The following is a 13,840-nucleotide window of genomic DNA, read 5'->3' on the forward strand; positions in this document are numbered from 1 at the left end:
GGTTTGATGCAAATGACGCATGTCGCTGAATGTTTTGATATATGTGACAAATAAAACTAATCTTTAAGCTATTATTTAAAGTCAAAGCCAAATAATTCACATTGATCGACATAGAACGGGGGCATTTAGGTTTAGTGATGCTGAGGTTAAGAAAGTCTGGAGTTTAATGAAGGTGGAGCTAGCACAAGGAGACAAATGTGGTGGCCAATTTATAATTGGAAATGCATAAAATCAGATTAAGGACTCGACATTGAGGAAGTAAAATTTAAGGTTTGAAACTTTTCATTTGTGCTAAATATAGTTCAAAGCATGCTGTTTCCATTCATTAATTCACCTGTATGCACAGCACAAAATTGTGGCAGGCATTCAGAGGATCACATCAATATTCTTTTGCCCCTCCAATAAGAATTCTGAACTAGCAAGCAGCTTTATTTTCTCTAACCTCAAAAAACTCTCAGGAATGTTACACCAATCAAAACTAGGTGTCTATCACTGAGGTTCAACAAGGGGATTTATTGAGAAATATAGCACAGATACTAACTAGAAAAATATAGGACCTGCTCAAAGTGCTCTACAACCTGAACAACATAAGATCTGAAATACCTTTAAGACAGTAGTATTTTTATTTATGTAGTAAAGGATGTCAAAAGTCATATACAGATCTTTGAGACTGTAGCAACTGTTATTTGTAAATTGGTAAAGATGGTAAATTTGCATGTAGCAAATGTACCACTGACCTGCTATCATCAGCTAACATCTTCCAATTATGTTTTTGTGCTAACCAATATTTCATTGAAGGCACACTGCTCTTTTTTTGTTTGAAAAGTGCTATAGAATTTTTATTTTGTTCACCTGAACATCAAGTACATACCAAAGTCACAGGTAAATTTAGTGATTTCTGTTAACTGCAGTTTTTGTTTAAACTATAGTGAGACCAAGTATTAGCTCGCCATTATTATTTCATAAAAATGTTGATTAGATTGTGGTAAATAAGTCAAACAACATGTCTTCTATTTCCCACAAGCTGGACTTTATCTTCAGAAAAGTGGAAAAAAATTGCAACCTCGAAGGGTTCTGCTGCATGTCATGAAATTGTTATACCTGAACAATAAGTGGAAATCAATATCATTAGATCCATCTATGGCTGATAATTCATATTTCAAAAACATTGGTCTATTGATTTGGTAAAATGTAAATGTGTCTTGAGGAAAGATTTCTGTCCGAAACATTGTCTGTTTATTCTTCTCCACAGATGTTGCCTGACCTGCTGAGTTCCTCCAGAACTTTATGTATTCCTCAAGATTTCAGCAACTGCAGAATATCTTGTGTTTTTAAACTTATTAAGCAATCTGTACATAACCTTTTACCATCACAAAAAAAATGGTGTCAACAGAACAAACCTTGTTGTCACACACCAGCTACAGAAGCAAATACATATTACTGAACTTCAAGTTCAATTAAAAATAATAATTAAACCATTTTTTAGCTCTTATACTTCAAGGTAACACTGATAATGTAATGATAATGATTAGCATGGGATCTAAATATGCAAATATACAATGATGATTTCAGAAAATGCTGGAAACACAACAGAACTAGCAACATCTGTAAAAAGAGTTAACATTTCAGATCAAAGCATACATGAAAATTCTACAGCAAACTGAATGACTGAATACCATCTTGAACTGTCAGCTTCAGCTACTTTGACCCATACAATTCTAAAGGGAATTTTTTCAACCAGTGGTAGGCTGGAATCAAAAGACAAGGTCCTAGATGAAGGGGCTTTTCTTCATTTAAAGGATTTTAGAAACAAATCATATCACCCTAACCCATGTTTAATTGCCCCCGAGATGACAACAAAGCACTAACTTTCTTGAAGCACTGCAGTCAACTTAATGAAAGTACACCCAGTGTCAATTGGTGGGAGCTCCACCAACCAGACCCAGCAACAGGGAAAGATGGTGAGACATTTCCAAGTAAGGACAGTGGAATACTTAAAAGATTACCTGCAGGTGGTGACATTCATCCAGATGGTGGAAAAGTTGTGGTCTGGGAGATCCTACCAAGAAAACCTCGTTAAGTTGTTGTAAGTGCATTTTGCACATGGTACCCACTGAATCATGAAGCACTGGTGACACAGGGGTACACGCTTCTGACAGTTGACTGGCTGACAATTAAATGGGTTGCTTTATTTTGAATATAATTATTCTTGAGAATTGGAAGAGTTTCACTCAAACTTGAGGAAATCCAGCTCCATATGATGTTCCAACAACAAACATTTTTCTTTGACTTAAATAACAGGGAATGGAGAGCTCTCTATCAATTAACTTTAACTTCAGTTTTAATAAAATGCCTTGATACCCATTAGTGAGGGGTCTTGGAAAAGATGGAAGTTGAAAGGACATTTCCTCTTTTGGAACCATATGGAACAATTGGAAAACGTGTACAAATAAAACTATATAATGTTAAAGGTTGGCCATTTGTAGCCTGAATGAGGCAAATTGTTTTCTCTCAAAATTGAGTCTTTGGAACTCTCTTCCTTAAAGAAAAAAAACAGGTAACTCTTTGATCAACTTCATAAGCAATTGATACGCAGAGGGCAAAAAGTATTGGAAATTAGATGGAATGCAGAGGTGATGTTACAATCAGATCATTCGTGAACTTCTGAATGACAGAACAGCTCAGGGCTTTAAGTGACCTACTCCTATTCTGAATGTGTATGTTTATATGCCACATCCAGTTAAATACTGCCAATGTCAAGAGCAATCAGTATTTTATTTCTGGAATTTGGTTTCTATTTCTGTTCTTCTCCCCCCCCCCACCCCCCCACCCACCATGTTTAAAACAAGGCAGCAACTGAAAACTGCATCTAAATAGTTTGGCCAAAAGAGAAATCTAAATGTCTATAAGCGATTTGTTGAGTTAGTGATGCTTGAAAAACACGTGGTAATAATACTCATCACCTTGCTAGTCAGATTGAAGATGCATTTTGATGAACATGATATTATTGGGAAATTTTCCACATTGTTAGGTAAATGTCAAAGCTGTAGACACACTGGAAAATCTGAGCTTATAGTGCCAGAGTCACGATTTGGTGTCCCACAGCCTTGCAGCAGCTAGCTATCACCTATAATGAATTAAATTGCCTTAAGATTGGTTTCTGTAATCATGTAACCTCAGGGAAAATACTAAGTTAGATAATCTATTTGGCACTTTCTGAATTAAGACTTGGCTTTTAGATTTGTGTAAAGAATTATTTCATATACAAGTTCATCTATGTAACATCTTTCCATCTCTCTAAATTTAAAAACTAAGATAACCTCACATCTTCCCTGCATTATATTTCAGCTGCCATGCCCTCACCCATTCATGTAGCCTGTCTGAACTCCCCTGGAAGTCCAAGCCGACATCCAATTTGATTCCCCCATCCAAATTATTGAGATAAACTGTTAGAAACCAGCACAGATCCCTGCAGCACTTTATAGTCACAACCTCAGTTCCTACTACTTGATTTCCATTCATTAACTACTTCTTATATATCAGTATATTACTCCCAATACCATGTATCCTGATTTTAGACTATAAGTTCATAAGATATGAGAGCAGAATTAAGCCATCTGGCCCATCGAGTCTGCTCTGCCATTTCATCATGGCTGATCCAATTTTCTTCTCAGCCCCAATCTCCTGTCTTCTCCCTGTATCCCTTCATGTGCTGACCAATATAGAATCTATCAAACTCTGCCTTAAATACACAAAAACTTGGCCTCCACAGTTGCCTGTGACAAAGAATCCTACAGATTCACCAGTCAACATAAAAAGAATCAGTCCCAGAACAGACCACTGTGGAACATCACTAGTCACTGGTAGCTAGTCAGAAAAGGCTCCCTTTATACCCACTCTTTGCCTCCAGCCAATCAACCACTGCTTTATCCAGGCTAGTATCTTTCCTGTAATACCATGGGTTTGTAACTTGTTGAGCAGCATCAAGTCAAGCAGCGCCTTTTCAAAGGCCTTCTGAAAATCAGCACACATCAATCAATTCTCCTTTGAAGTAGTAACTAGCAGGATAGACAAAGAATTCCAACAGATTTGTCATGCAAGATTTTCCTTTGAAGAAACCATGTTGACCATGGCTTACTTTATCATGCACCTCCAAGTACCCTGAAACCCCACGCTTAATAATCGACTCCAACATCTTCCCTACCACTGAGGTCAGACTAACTGTGATATAGTTTCCTTTCTTCTGCCTCTCTCCCTTCTTGAAGTGTAGAGTGACATTTACAATTTTCCAGTCTTCCGGAAACATTCCAGAATCTAATGATTCTTGAAAGATCATTACTGACGCCTCCATGATCTCTTCAGCCACCTCTTTCAGAACTCTGGGGTGTAGACCATCTGGTTCAGCTACTTAAGACACCTTCAGACCCTTCAGTTTCCCAAGAACCTTCTCTCCAATTATGATAACTTCACACACTTCATGTCCCCCAACACCTGGAACTTCCACCATACTGCTAGTGTCTTTCACAATGAAGACTGATGCAAATTACTACCTCTCCAGCATTGCTTTCCAGTGTTCCGATGTCCACTCTCACCTCTCTTTAACACTTTTGTTTTATAAACTTACTTTGTTTAATAAACTACCAAAAATATTATAAAAGTTCAAATACACCACATAAACTAATTTGTCTCATCTATTCTCTTAGTTAACAACCTCCAAATATCCCAGAGATTTATCAAGCATGCTTTGCTTTTCAGAACTTCATGCAGGTTCCACCCAAATCCTATTACTATTGTCTAAGTACCCTGATAAAACTTCCGTAAAAACAGATAGCAATACTTTTTCTGTTATTGATTATTCTGGCATCATGAGCCATGAAGAATATTGGCACACTGACAGTACCTCTTTAAAATGGAGAACACTAACATTGGAGATTTTTTCCTCCATTCCATTTTGTAGTTATTCTCATGATCTCATGTTAAAATGCTTTTAACTAATAGTGAAACCACACTTCACAAGTCAACACCCACAGACTCCCTACTGTACTGAATGGATTGTAGATACCGAACACTGCCATGTTCTGACCAACTTACAATATTGCATCTATACTGTTGTGTATGTGGCCTGGTTACACAACAATGCTATTACTAAAAACATTGGAGGCAGGAGCTAAGGTTCATGGCTCTGTACTGGCAGAAACCAAACTTTAACACACACGCAAAGATCAAAACGCGCCTAATAGCGCATGCTCAATATGCGCCTAATAGCGCATTCGATGACGTGTTACTAAAACAAAGTAGTCCCTTATTATACTGTAGGCTATACGGTACATATACCATAAACTGACCTGTGGATGAAAGCATTAAAATCACTTAGTTTGCATCAATTGTATGTTGCCATTAGCCTTAGAATACTATACATGTTGAAGCTGACTTATTTTTTTTAACTGAAGAGATTTTTGGTGTTCACCTCTACCTTGGCAAAGAACAAAAGTCTGAGATCTTTCAAAATATCAAATGGTAATTCTATCACAAAATACTTGAAAATTAGGTACTTTTTAAAATAAAATTAAACCTCATTGATAGTAACAGCAATAATTGTACAAGACACTGACAGCTTAGATACCCAATTATCCTATGGTCACTGTAGATATGCTGGACAAAAGCTTCTTAAGCCTGCTCAGTGAAGCCTTGGGTGGCACAATAGACTTGAGGAACAAAAGCAGGATGCATGAACAGGCAATAACCCCCCCCCCCCCCACTCCATCAAACTGCTTATGAAAAAAATTAAAAAGAGTAGCACAGTCTTGTTCCTTGCTTTGCACTTATCAAAGCTGTGATTTTTTCAATGCTTCTATCAGAGACATTAACAATACAAATAAAAATATAATTTTAGAAATTAAAAAAAATCAAAAACGTGATTTATAAAGTTATGTATATACTTAACATATAATTTGCCTACATTTTTAGCTTTCTCTCTCCTTTGAAATTAATGGGCCACAGTCAAATTTGTCAAAGGATCTGCCAGCATATTTTCCAGTTTTTTTGATGGGAAATTCCAGCAACTTCATACATCACTGCTGGATGCTGTGCATTGTTCAGCAGCAAAACTTAGTGACAGATTTCCCGTAGCAATATATCACCAAGTTTGTAACATCTGCATTTGAATATGCAAAACATGGATAAAGACCAACTTTATTTGTCACATATACCTTGAAGCATCAAAACATATTCAAATATATTCAAGTTAGTTCTGAATATGCTAGCATTTATATGGAGAGATACCAACAATTCACTGCCAAACTACAACAACAGCCATGTTACTAGGTTTATATGGTATTATGGTTTCTTGTACAATTTTTGTTGGTAATTGTGTGTATGAACTACACTCTTCAGTTTGTTTCTCTCAGACTATTCCATTATGTTCAAAAGAACATCTCCATTTTACATTTACAATTCTAAGACTCAGCTTTGGGGTTGTAGATCAAAATAAATCTTCAACAGGGTATTATTGGTCAAAGGAAAATAACAAAGGCTCTAATTCATTCAGCTATGGAACAGCAACTATAGTTATTAAGTCATATTCTATAAAACTTCAATTTGCACACAAATGAATATTTACCATTTTAACTATTTGATCATGGGAAATGATCCTCCTTATCAAAGTTTATTACTTAAACAATAAAGTATCTTGATTACATGAACAAGGCTGCAATAATAGTTTAAACTTGAATTACTTTTTTTAAAATCAAAAATAATGGAAGCTGATATTGCAGCCTGAGAGTTTTAAATAAAAAACAAAATGGAAGCACATCAAAGTGTTCATTTGCAAAGGTATTAAATTGGAATAGGCTTTGGAGTTAAGGGAAGAAATGCTGAAACTGTAATCAAGTTGGACAAACACTCAAGCTAATAACAGGCAATGTTTAAAACAGACAAAAATAATGCACAAAAGATAATCTGCATACTTCAAAAAGCTAAGGATAAAGATGAAAGACAACTACAATTTTAATAATCCAAATATACAAATTTAGCAATAAACAATAGTGCCAATAAAATGTTGCACATCACTGCTTTGGTTATGCATTTAGAAGAGATAATCATCAACCATTATACAGCTAACCCCTCAGTTACACCAGAAATGGTGGGCACAGGGAAGGTCGGGGGGGGGGGGGGGGGGGGGGGGAAGGGAAAGCAAAAGTGAGTTACGTTCCTACGAAAAAGGTCCTATCATGATATTTTGTAATGTGTACTTGTGTCACTTATTCAGGAATCAAGAAATAAATTGGAAAAGAAAACACCTTCATTTTCCTGTATAAATTCTGTGAGAGTGCATTTTACTTCACATCTCAAAATTTTCGGGTTGTGTTCAACGAATTCTGCAAATTTCCATAACTTAAATAGCTGGGGGATGGTGGGAAGGCCGATCGGCTGTAGCACACTTGTCAGGATACATCTTGAATACTGTTTCCACATCAGAATCTCCAAAATAATTTGAGCTTACAAGCAAGAATAAAGAGCTAATACTTTGATCCCCAACTCTGGAAACAATTTATAAAGGAAAATCTGCAAGAACATTAGGTTTTGAACTTGAAGGGTGCAGTCAGGGGAAATTTTGGAGATATACAAGACCTTACACTTGATAAAATGTTAATCCAGAATATTATTTACTGACTAGTAAACAAAGTACACTGCAGATGCTGTGGTCAAATCAACACGAACAAACAAGTTGGAGGAACTCAGCAGGTCGGGCAGCAATCGTGGAAACGAGCAGTCAACGTTTCGGGCCAAAACATCAGGACGAAGGGTCTCCGCCCGAAACGTTGACTGCTCGTTTCCACGGATACTGCCCGACCTGCTGAGTTCCTCCAGCTTGTTTGTTCATGTTCATTATTTACTGCCTGATGCATCAAAACATTTCCCATGCAAAGTCTAATCAGCATCTAGCATACAATTTTAGACAGAGTGTTGAGGCAAACATTCTTTGTTTATCAATTTGGAATGGACCCAATGAATTTCCTTCATTCACATCATCATATTTTGTCCAACCTTATGAAATGGAAAACTAAAGTTCAAGGTACATTATCAATGTAGGTATACATTATACAACCTTGAGTTTAGTCTCCTTACAGGCAGCAACAAAACAATAAGCCTAAAGAACCCATAAAAAAGACCAATAAACACTCACTGTGCAGAAGGGGGAGAAAAATCATCCAAACAATGAAAGTAAACAAATAGCATTTAGAATGAAAGTGAGTCTTCAGACGTGAAGCCTCTGGTGCAGGCAAACAGCCTCAACCTACTGTAGAACCGAGCAAACATCCAAATCCACAAACGCAAACCCTGGAGCACACAGTATTGGAGTATAAAAGTTGCATTGTTTGCTGTGTAACCACAACTATGTAGTCAGCTTTGAGTTTGCTATTTGCTATGCATGTATCCAATTTAGTAGGAGAATGAAATCTTAAGAATGTAGAAGACAATGGTGTGTTAATGAGAGGTAGCTAAGAGATGTAGATTAGAACATGATTAAGTCAATGGGTAGAAACAATAGTGGCGGATGTACTTGTGATACGCAAATGTAGACCAATTGGATATGCTAATGCAACGAAACCAGGAGATTGCTATAAAAAATGCTATGTACAAGGATCGGTGGGCAATCAGCGACTAGCTCAATGACTGTCTCAGCTTTGATTTGCAAATTAAGGTTTAACACTTCTTGAAGAATCTTCTGCGTCTCCTGGTCGTTTGTGGGGCACGAGAAACCACGACAACAGCAGCCTCAAGCTCAATGCAGCAAAGAGCAGAATAAATATCACTGGCCCAATCCCCACTCTGCCTTTTCAATCCATCTGGCCCAAGTTCAAATTGTCCAACCATTGGGTTGTTTCTCACTGTAAGATCCCAGCCCTATTGCATCGATAGACTCTGGGCCTGAACTCCTCTGCCACATTTTGGCCCGTATCTAAACTTTACAAATTGGCCCGGTGCTTAGATTGATCAAACTTCACTCGCGGTTTAAGTGAACAGGCCTCAAATAGGCCTCTCCACTTGCCCTGACCTCCCCATGCACCTGCACGCTTTGACTCTCGACTCAGCCTCACTTTTACTAATCTCTTCATTGAGTGTTTGCAGTGATCATTTATTTTTTATTTAAAAACAGAAAAAGTGTAATTAAAGTACTTAGTTGCAGTTCTTGTTTTGTTAACCACCAGTAAGTTGTTGCCCAACTTCAGCAGCGCTATCTTTTATCAATGAGATGGAGGTGCGTTTGGACACAGCAGCCTCTCCGAGGCCAACCAAAGGAGTTTTCCTCTTTACTAATTTCTTTTTTTAAAAATGATAGCAAGACAATGCTGGACTCCAAGAACATCCGGTACTGCAGGTCTACCCCATCAGTGAGCTGCTCGTTGGCGGAGGTGCTAGATTTGTAGACCATGTTGCTGCCTGGAACAGGAAGGCTTCAAGTTGGTGCGCGAAGGTAGCATGCAGTGTAACCATGGGTGATTGTGTTGGACGTTTCTCTTGTGATCGCAAGACCTTGTTAGACTTTCATAATGTAAGATGCCGCAAGCCTGTTTCCCTTGTTTGGTATCGTTGGAGCTGTGTGGCCTCTGTTTTAGTGAGGTCTAGGCCTCAAGCCGTGGACTTGCCTGCTGCTGCAGCTCAGGAGAAGAAAAGCTGGAGGCAGTGTAGCATGGCATTGGTGCTCAGTTGGGTGCTGACCTGTCCCATTGGTGCTGCCCTCTGGTGTTCAATCAGTGGAATGACAAGCTGGATAGCATGTGTATGCTTGCTGTGCACTGCTGGGAGGTGCATCATCAAATTGTGTGACATGTTACTCAGGGACTTGGGCTATATATGTTTTTTTGTTCGGTATTTTGAATGTGCTGTGAATATTTTGTACCTTGGCGCTAGAAGAATGTTGTTCCATTTGGCTGTATTCATGTATGGTTGAATTATAATTAAACTTGAATGTAATTTGATCTTAAACTAATGGTTCTGCACAACTCTCCTAAATAACTGAGTTCTACTACTGATTAATAATTACATCATTGACCACACTTACTGGTCTATATTTGTGTTAAACCTACTCCACTGCCAAAGAATGAAATATTTTGATTTTTTTGATACTCTACCAAATATTCTTAAGTCAAAGGTGCAGGAAAACGTTCCTTCAAAAGCAGACATATATCAAACCTCACACTGTCAATTTTTGCAACAAAACATTTTTTTAAAAAGGCAAACATCCTTCCTTTGGCATTCTCAATATTGGCAAAGAAGAGAGCTGCCCATGCATTAATCTGGGTTGGAACTAATCTAGATAGCTGGTATGGCATTGGTGTTCAACCCATTTTAAATATTTTTGAAGTATTACTTTCCATGAAAATTAATCATACAAGATGAAATGAATCTTTAAATAAGGCCTGAAAGAAGCTTAAAAGGTTATAGTGTAATTATCCACTTCTAGTTAAGGGTTAAAGATCAAGCTTCAAGTCTACCAATTAGAGCACACAGGAATCAAGCCCTTGGCTTGGAACCAGTGTGGAACAGATTTATTCCCAGAAACAAAACATTTCTTTGAGTAAGCCCTTCTGATTCTTGTGGCTTTTCCTCTAAGTAGAAATTACGTGCAGAAGCTAAATATTGACAGAGTCAGATTGCTAGATGGGGGTGGGATGATTAATAGTTGGCAGATTATTGGTTAAGAAACCCAGGAACTTTTTATTTCCATTCAAGTGTAGCATTTTGTTTTTCAAAGTCCTTATCTACACAGAAGCCTCATCAACTGGTCTGGCTTATAGGAAGCTCTTTAGAGCAATCTACAGCCCCTAAACTCTCCAAGTGAAGCACAGGGGAAGTCAGCACCATAACCAGTTTCAGGGACTGGATGTTTAGAACTGCTTTAGGTGGCAGTCTGATGGTTAGGCGTGGACCTTTGTGGATCAGGATTTCTCCTAAATTTGTCCTTCAACACCCATCAGCAATCCAGTTTTCAAAAGGTCTTAAAAAAAATCTCATCTGAGAGTAAAGTTGAATGCAGCACCAAAATATTTTAAATGGCCAACATGCTTCCTGGGAGTAGGCTGGCTTTCTGACACTTGCCTCACCTGTTAAATCTAGAAGTACACAGGTTGGAAACAGGTTAGATTAGGTGCGATATTCCTGAAATTTTTAGCATCTCACTCAACTCAGCAGTCTGTGCAAATTAGAATTTAACACAATAACTGTCATTCTAGGAATAAACACGAAAGGATATGGACATTTCTTGATAAAGAAGAAAAGTGAACTAACCTGCTAAAAACAAGGAACTGAAGTGACATTACCTGATTTCGGTCTCGAGCATTTGCATATCTGAACCTCTGGATATAGTAGAAGACCAACCAGGCAAGCGAAATGATCATCAAAACAATAAATGAAATCGACACAAATACAACTGAGGTACGGCTAACATATTTTTGTAAATTACGTGTTCCAATCTTTATGTACATCATAATGGTGATATTCCTTTCAAGTAGGCTCATAATCTCACGTCCTTTTAGTTCCGGAATCATAATGGCAACAATATCTCCTGTACCTGCAAAAGACAAATGGGAAATAGTGAAAATTAATTGAGAATGAAGCTTACAGAATTACTTGTCCACTATTCCACAAACTATTCTTTTTGTAACCCACACCACCAAAACATATTTTTCGGAATTACAGGGACAATCAACAATTTAGCAATTCCTTGTACAGTGAACAATGATTTATAATTACAAGGTTCCAATTATTGGGCTATCCTCAAACTGGTATTTTTTTTTCAGTCATCAGTCATCCAACATTTACAGGAAAACATGCTGCAAAAGTGGGTTGGGGGGGGGGGGGGCAGGGAATTATCACACAAACTTACCTGATCTGGTATAATCATTCTGTGTTGTAACAGACACATTTGACTTGCTCTCGCTCAGTGAATTATGTGCATTTCTGCACAATGTATTTCTCCTTCTAGCTCAGTACAGGTGTATAATTGAGCTTTGTTCAGCAAAAAATCGTGCAATGTTGCAATGAAATGCTAGGGTAAAATGAAAATCCTGTTTTCTCTTCCTGCTCCAATGTTTTATAGCTAAAACCCAAAGTTCTGTGAGCCAAATTATGCATAATTTAAACCAATGCCCTCACATACATCTTTTTGCTAATCGTGAAGTCAGTTACCTGTTGCAATACCCACCAAATTTGCCTCAAGCAGAGGAGCCTCTCTTCAGAAGTTTAAGTTTGAGATATTTTGAAACAGTTTAATCAATCAAAATAAACAAAAAATAAGGTTAACATACATTACACGGTAAATTGCTGCAACTTTCCAGGGTGTTGTCAAAAACACAACTGGAGTTTTTGTGTTTAATTCTGGTATTCATATGCAAGGTCACATACAATATCCAAGTTCCCAGATTGTTTAAGGGTTTTATTCCTGAGAATGGTTTGCCGGTTTATTTCTCCCCAAGTCAGAAATGTCCATTTTCTCTGATAACCCACATAAATCTTGCTTTAAATACACTTTCTGAAATTCTTTCATTTCACTGAATATTCACTATAACACTACGCACAGTTAAATTAGTGGAGTATATACTATGTCCAGTCATTAATGAATCCCATGAAACATTTTATTACTATCTGGAAAGTTGAAGTTGCTAGTAATGCAAGTTACAAGAGCCTCTATCATACTTACATATGAACTTTTTCAAATAAAATATCCTTGAATAAATCCCGATATGAAGCTTTGGTGAGCAAGTTGAATCTACATTCACTCAAGTTCAGAAGAATGAGAAATGAACTCATGAAAACATTAAAAAAGAGGATGTGCTGGAGCTTTTGGAAAGCATCAAATTGGACAAGTCACCAGGTCGGACAAGATATAACCCAGGCTACTGTGGGAGGTGAGGGAGGAGATTGCTGATCCTCTGGCAATGATCTTTACATCATCAATGGGGACGAGAGAGGTTCTGATTGGGCAAATATATAAGTCATTTGGGAGCCATTTCATTTACTCAGTCATTTAGGCATGGGATCCAAGGGGACATTGCTTTGTGGATCCAGAACTGGCTAGGCTTGGGATTCAAGGGGACATTGCTTAGTGGATCCAGAACTGGCTTGCACACAGAAGGCAAAGAGTGGTTGTAGACAGGTCATATTCTGCATGGAGGTCAGTCACCAGTGGAGTGCCTCAGGAATCTGTTCTGGGACCCTTGCTCTTCGCAATTTTTATAAATGACCTGAATGAGGAAGTGAAGGGATGGGTTAGTAAATTTGCTAATGACACAAAGGTTGGGGGTATTGTGGATAGTGTGGAGGGCTATCAGTGGTTACAGTGGGACATTGATAGGTTGCAAAACTATGCTGAGAAGTGGCAGATAGAGTAAAACTGGTTAAGAAGGATTACAGTACATTGGCCTTCATCAACTGTGGGATTGAGTTTAAGAACCGAGAGGTAATGTTACAGATTTGTAGAATCCTGGTCAGACCCCACTTGGAGTACTGTGCTCAGTTCTGGTCGCCTCACTACAGGAAGGATGTGGAAGCCATAGAAAGGATGCAGAGGAGATTTACAAGGATGTTGCCTAGATTGGGGAGCATGCCTTATGAGAATAATCTGAGTAAATTTGGCCTTTTCTCCTTGGAGCGCCGGAGGATGAGAGGTGACCTGAAAGAGGTGTATAAGATGATGAGTGTCATTGATCATGTGGATAATCAGAGGCTTTTTCCCAGTGCTGAAATGGCTAACACGAGAGGGCACAGTATTAAAGTGCTTGTAAGTAGGCACAGAGAAGATGTCAGGGGCAAGTTGTTTTTTTTTTTAAAAACATGA

General features: G+C 38.0%; 1 protein-coding gene across 1 annotated transcript in view; it reads right to left on the bottom strand.

Annotated features, from left to right (window-relative positions):
- The window catches only part of rnf150a (ring finger protein 150a), a 105,031-nt gene that overhangs the window by 62,934 nt on the left and 28,257 nt on the right, over positions 1–13,840 (bottom strand). The window contains exon 2 of the mRNA XM_073042750.1: positions 11,325–11,575. Coding sequence (XP_072898851.1) covers positions 11,325–11,575 — 251 coding nt within the window. The remainder of the gene's footprint in view (positions 1–11,324; positions 11,576–13,840) is intronic.

This window comes from Hemitrygon akajei, chromosome 4 (assembly GCF_048418815.1).
Source record: "Hemitrygon akajei chromosome 4, sHemAka1.3, whole genome shotgun sequence".
NCBI lineage: Eukaryota > Metazoa > Chordata > Chondrichthyes > Myliobatiformes > Dasyatidae > Hemitrygon > Hemitrygon akajei.